The sequence below is a fragment of the Embiotoca jacksoni genome, unplaced genomic scaffold (genome assembly GCF_022577435.1).
Source record: "Embiotoca jacksoni isolate LCO1_2020_lvr unplaced genomic scaffold, fEmbJac1.0.p SCAF_12, whole genome shotgun sequence".
NCBI lineage: Eukaryota > Metazoa > Chordata > Actinopteri > Embiotocidae > Embiotoca > Embiotoca jacksoni.
This window is the reverse complement of record NW_027185252.1, coordinates 1,020,001-1,026,824: the sequence shown is the minus strand read 5'-3', so window position 1 is coordinate 1,026,824 and position 6,824 is coordinate 1,020,001. Positions and strand designations below refer to the sequence as shown.

General features: G+C 47.2%; 1 protein-coding gene across 1 annotated transcript in view; it reads right to left on the bottom strand.

Moving 5' to 3' along the window:
• Positions 1–1,668: 1,668 nt before the first annotated feature.
• LOC138195083 (pro-neuregulin-3, membrane-bound isoform) overlaps positions 1,669–6,824 on the bottom strand; it is a 311,951-nt gene continuing 306,795 nt past the window's right edge. Inside the window, 1 exon segment of the mRNA XM_069144146.1 lies at positions 1,669–4,740. Within this exon segment, the coding sequence (XP_069000247.1) occupies positions 4,071–4,740 (670 nt within the window). The 3' untranslated portion in view covers positions 1,669–4,070.

The following is a 6,824-nucleotide window of genomic DNA, read 5'->3' as shown; positions in this document are numbered from 1 at the left end:
TACTGTAGCTGCCCTGTAACCACTCATTACCGGCTGCTGTGTGCATGCGACCGTGTGAAGATTAGTGGATCTGCAGAGGCAAATGGATTTGCTCCTGGCTGGATCTTGACACCAGCAAATTTAACCGGCAAATTAAAAGCAAAATACGGCGCAGTCTGTCTCTTGAATGACGGGCTAATCTTAGCTCTCCGCGCTCATTCGTGGGTGATGGAATCATTTTTTTTTTCCCCACAGATATGTTTTGATGTTTCCTATTTTAAAGTGATATATGCTGCAACAACACTTCCACCGCAATCCGTTTCAGTTTATTACTGAAAATGGAAAGAGATGCGGAAAGCAGGGGATTGGGGGATGTTATATTAGAGAAGATGAAAACAAGCGAATATATGAACTAACACAGACAATTTGGTCGAGAGATTTCTCCTCATCTAAGGCTGCAATATCTCTGACGAGGATTAGCTTCTCTTGATACGCTCCACAATCCTGCTTCTTAAAATGGAAACAGCCTGAATTGCGGCGCCGCTGACGGGTTTCCTTCACCTCTCCACTTATCTACGACTCCATCCGGTTCAAACCACCTCTGAGAGCAAAGCACCATCGCTCTACATTTTAAGCGCGCTTGTTATCTAGATGTGGAGCCGAGCTGCAGGAGGGGTGGAGGGTGGAGGAGGGTGGAGGGGAGGTTGGGGGGTTGTTGTAGTACGCTGGGAACCGTAAAGAAAGAGATGTTGACAAGCGTAGAAAAAAAATTCACACTCACACACACACACACACACACACACACACACACACACACACACACACACACACACACACACACACACACACACACGCGCGCTCAAAGTATCTGGGCTCGCTGACACCGAACTGGCGTGCAGTTCAGATGAGGTCTGATGAGCTCGCCTGGTCTGGCAGTCCAGTGCTTTTGGAGGATCAAGCAGCTCTTATCTCTCTGGCCTGATGGTCTAACCTCTATTCCCTGCCATCAGTCTCACACACACACTGCTCTCACACACACACACACGCACACACACACACACACAGAGAGAGAGAGAGAGACACACACACTCTACTGATGGTTTTAACTACCTCACTTCTTTGCCGTCGAACCGGCTGCAGCCGAAGCTGCCAAACTGCAGCGCAGGACATAAATCTGCGCTTCGGTTTTTTTTTTTGGAGGCGAGAGAAGAGGTAGAAGTGAGAGTGCAGGCAGTCAGAGGTTTGGAACCCGCGATAGAAAACTACATACCTGCACACACACACACACACACACACACACACACACACACACACACACACACACACACACACACACACACACGGATATGCTTTACATGTGCATGAACAGATCTGGAGACACTGCTGCTGTCCGTTTTCTTATTTTTTTGTGTGCAGAATTTATCCTCACGTACCCACCAGGTGTCGTAGTGTCTTTTTTCTTGTTGCAAGACGACAGCGATTTAGTTGAATTTAGAGTTAATAGAGAAAAGCAGACAGAAAAAGCACAGCTGAAACAATACAGTTGAAATTAAAAGACAATTGTTTTGCCGTCTATCACGTAGCGGCATTGCGGTAAACAAAGCCCTCTTGTAATGTTGTCGGCTGCTGATCACACGTGAATAAATAACAAACAAATAGTTATATTAAAGCGTGTGCTCTTTAAAAAAAAAAAACACCTGAAATAAACCGGTGACTCCTAAAAAGTGAAGCCAATCAGTTTTTTTTTTTCCTGAATCAAACATTCTGGTTTCTCCTCCTCCGCTGCTTCTCACCACGTTAAACCGGCAGGATGGAAGTTATTCAGTGAGCGCTGTACAATTACCGTCACATGTAAAAAACATTTTAAGATGTCGAGAGTGGAAAGCAGAGACACCTGCATTAAATCAGATTCTCCATCTCCTCTGTTGTATAATTAGCAGCGCTCAGATGTACATTGTGCTTAAGTGCCCGCGTGCCAAAAGTAATTACGTTTTTTTTTTCTCGAGGTGCAGCGATAACTCCTACAGAAGTGTCAATTAAAATGGAAATGCCTGTTTGTCGTCAGGCCGTGACTTATCTGCATACTGTAGCTCGGTGAGGCTCCAAAGGTGATTGTCTTTTACAACGTTTAGTAAGTGTTGTAGAAACCGGCAGCTGATGAACTCACACACTTTTATCTGCTCACACACTGAATACGATTCTTAAAAAACAAGAATACGTGTGTGCGTGTGGACAGACACACACGTCGACCTCCTCGAACTCAGCTGTGTTTGTACAGGTGAGGATGGACGCCGGTATCATGGGACCACAACGGGTCAGGTTTCAACAGTTTGAGAAAAAGCAGCTTTTCAGGGTTTAATGGCCTTGAAAGGAAGGAAGGGAGGAAGGAAGGGAGGAAAGGAGGGAGAGAGGGAGGAAGGAAGGAAAACCGGACGGACGGAAGAAAGAAAGAAGGAAAGGAAAGGAAGGAAGGAAGGAAGGAAGGGAAGACTTCAACAACTTCTTCACATGTTGCTGCTATTTTTTTTTTCTGCCTGTTTCGGAAAATAAAAGTAAGAGCTGCGTCAACAGGAAGTCAGTGGGATGTTTTCGAAAGATTGACATCTGTGTTAATGGAAAAGTGGAATCTGTGAATTGAACCAGATTTCTTTTCTCCAAGCGGATGTTCCCAGGTTTCCTCCAGCAGGTGTGTCGAGTACTTTCTGTCAAACCATCTTACAAACAATCAAAGAAAACAACTCATATTTTGAAAAATCTTTACCAGAATTGCAACCATTTTTTTTTTTTTTTTTTTTTTTTTTTTTTTTTTTACTTGTTGACACCAGAAACATTTTGGCTGAAACTTCATACAGAGATTCAAAAGCGTCCAATTCATAGGATACAACATAGAGACATTTATTTCTTGTTTCAATACCAAAAACCATGTGGTTGTCCCTCCCGTCAGCCCCCAGAAAGCAGCATTGTTCCTTAATAAACAAAAAAAACTAAACAAAGTCAACTTAAAAAATGTCCGATTAGCTCCTGTGGTAGCCCTCGATGTCCTTCACTTCGTCCAACCAACCAAATCATAATAATGCACAAGTGTGTGTGTGTGTGTGTGTGTGTGTGTGTGTGTGTGTGAAAATATAATTTGTAACAAAACAAAATACAAAATAATAATTTCAAAGTGGAGTCAATCGGCTCCCCCCCTCCTCCCCCCCCGAACCCGACCAGAACAAGTTAGTTCTTGTAGTTCCTTCTTCCCTCGCTGTTTCCCAGCAATGGAGACTCACACACACACACACACACACACACACACACACACACACACACACACACACACAGCTGGGGAGTTTGTTTGTGTCATAAATCCTCCACGTGTCGTTGATGAGGGCTGAATATGTAATTCTTGGCAGGGTAACAGTTTTCAGTGGGGGGGGGGGGGGGGGGGGTGTTGTGTGTGACGTTGGTGCGGAGGCTCCTTCCTCGTCGTCCGTTTTTTTTTTTTTTTTTTTTTTTCTCCTTCGGACTCACCGGGACGTCCTAACGAAGTTCTTCCGGTACCGTTGAGCCAGAAACCCCCAAAAACATGTGACAAGAGTTAATACAAAAAAAAAAAAAAAAAAAAAAAAAAAAAAAACACCTCAAAGAAAAATAGTTACATCATTCCTGTGTTCTTCAACTTTTTACTTGGTCACTTTTTGAATTCCATATATTTATATCCATATATATTTATATATATATTTATATATTCTTTTTACAATTAAAAACACCATGGATTTGACAGACTATTTGGTTTCTTTTTGTCTAAGTTAGAAGTGTTTCTCTTGTTTTTGTAAATAAATGCATGTAAATATTTTTTTTTTCCTCTTTTTCCCGTACTGTCAGTCGGTGAGAAGGCGGCCGCTCGGGGAGTCTTTGTATCCGTACAGAATGCATATCATCAGCACATTTTCTGATTTTTCCAAGAAGATATTACATTTTTTTTTTTTCAAATTCGGCATTTCCATTTCCATCCCGCTGATGCAGAGCAACAGTCAGACACTGTCAAACCGACAAAAAAAAAAAAAAAATAAAAAGGGGGGGGGGGGATGTCCTAAAACGCTGTCCTCTCATTGGCCGGCCGGGCCCGTGTCTCTGTGTGATAGGCTGGGGCTGACGAGCAGGGTCTGCGTGGGTCCGGTGCAGCTCAGCGCCACGGCGCTTCCTCCGTTAAGGTTCAGGAAGCAGACAGTTTCTCTGGCCTCCACCGGCGCCAGCGTGGGTCCGCCGCCGCCGCCGACCACGCCCTCTTCCTGCTTCCTGTTGGCCAGCACCAGCGCCCTGAGCTGCTCCTGCGCCTCCTCCAGCAGCAGCGCCACCTCGTCCCGCTGATGTCCGACGGCGGACGAGCAGGAGGAGGAGGAGAACGCCGCCTTCTCTCTCCTCTCCTCCTTGCGGGGCGCGGCTCCGCAGGTGACTGACATCGATGCGGTCGCCGGGGTGACGCTGGTTTGCATACAGGACACCTCGTTGTCATGGTGACAGTGGACGGACGGGATGATGGGGATGGAGCAGGAGCGAAACGGAGGGGGCGGGGACCGGCTGCGGCGGCGTCCGGGTCTCCTCAGGCTGCGGGTGGCGGGACCGGGGTCGCCGTGCTCGGGCAGGGGGCACGGGCGGGACCGCGCATCCACGCGGACGCTCCACGGCGACGGCGTCTCCATGGGAACGGGAGCTTGCATATGTAGGAAGGCATCTCGTCTGGAGTCGTCGCGTAGGTTCTCGCCCCGCGCGTGGACACTAGAGACGATGGGAACAAAGACAAGAGAGACAGAAAGGAGAAGAGGAGGAGGAGGAGGAGGAGGAGGAGGGAGGGGGAATAAAGGTTACTCAAAAAACATCCACACTTCACTCGGAGAAGAAGTCATCGCGTCCGGGGTGCGATTTCAACTCTTCTGGCTTTTTCAGACTCCCACACTGAAGCCGTGGCAGAAGACACGGAGGCTCGCCGCCCTCTCGCCATCTCACAGGCTAACCGAGGAGGAGGAGGAGGAGGAGGAGGAGGGGGGAGAAGATGAGCCTGACATCTTTCTTTCATCTCTTTATATCTGTGTACACACACACACACACACATAAAAACCTCCACCCCCCCCCCTCCTTCCTTATATAAGTGAAGAGGTAAGACGGAGTTCATTTTTATTATTGATTTGAATGACTTAACGTTTAAGGCGCCGAGCTGCGGTCAAGGACGACGGAGGTAAACACTCCTCACGTGTGCTAATTTGTGCGCCGTGTTTTCTTTTCTTTTTTCTTTTTTCCATTAAGAAAGTAGCTTCAGGTCAATATCATCCACTTTGAAAAGTCCTTTTGTGGAGTCCTCTTCTGTCTCGCTATCTGAACCTGTCTCGCTCGCAGATTGTAAAACGCCATCGATTCAAAGTTCAAACGGGCAAAGCGTGTTTTTTTTAATCTGCCTCACTTTGCTTTCGTTCACGTCTGCCTGCGTCTTCCTCCTCAAACACAGACGAGTCTTCCCCTCCGGCTTTTATGTTTCAGCCCGTCGGATTGAACGCGGCGTGCGTTCGGTGAGGTCGCGCGTTGCTTCTTAAATCGATCAATCGATCCGCAGCCGGGTTCGTTAATTGTCTTCGTACTCAATTAAAACGAATGTATGTTTCGCGTCTGTCTCTTAATTAACGACGACGTTCACACGTACGCAAGAAAGATATGTCAATATAAAAAAAAACGCGTCCGTCTTCATGTTTTATTGATCTATTTATTCGACCGCGGGTGCCGGACCAGAAGCCGCAGTGTCCCGCAGCGCTGTTGGACTAAAAACACTCGACTCCCGACTTTCAGAAGAACTTTTTTTCGGGGGCCTTTTTGACGGCTGACAGTTTAGAGACGACAGGAAATGGAGAGACGAGAGAGTCGACGTGCAGCCGAGTGTGAAATGGTGACTTCACGCTTCATGACCGGACGCCGGGGCTCTCTGACATCCGGGTGAAGTGAGGACAAAGTTACCGCGGGGCAACCAAAAAAAAACTTATTTATGGCTGAGAAGAAAAATTCTAGTTCCAGATAATCGAGTCAAATCGATGAAAAGACGCGCCACTTCCTGTTTTGGACACTGAACGTAAGCCGTGAAGAGAAGTCCAGCTTTAAATTGGACTCTCACGGGCTTCGGGGGTTTCACGGCTACGAAAATCGAACGCCAGAAATCGGGGGTTGCCGCGGCAACTTCGCTCCTATTTCACACTTCAGTCGTCTTGTTTACATGAGATTTAAAATTCGTATTGATGCAGAGAGCAGGCGGGAAACCCGGTTGCATCATCTCCTCTAAATGCACTGAAGTCTTCAGTCCCGTCTCTTCTCGTGTCGCGGCTGCCGTCCACCGAGACTTTTAGCCTCGATTCATCCAGAGATATAAACTTAGAAAGAGTTTTTCGGGCGCCGCGCCAAAGTCTCTCCATCTGGGTCTCCATCGAGCTTCTGCCCGAGCCCAGACGTAATCTCTTCCTCCCTCTTTCTAAGACCGACCGGTCCCTCCGGTGTTATCGGCGTCTCGATCCAGCTGTGATCCAGAGCGGGCGCCTCATTATGTTTGTGGAATAATTCGCAAAAAGGGTTTTTTAATTTCTTTTTTCTTGGCCGTGTCAAAATTCCACTCAGAGTCCCTCACTTCCTGGTAATACCCTCATCACACACACACACACACACACACACACACACACACACACACGCACACACACACACACACACGCACACACACACACACACACACACACACACACACACACACACACACACACACACACACACACACACACACACGCACACACCAAAAACAAAGCAGCGGGTGGAAGAGTGCCTTTTTTTTTTTT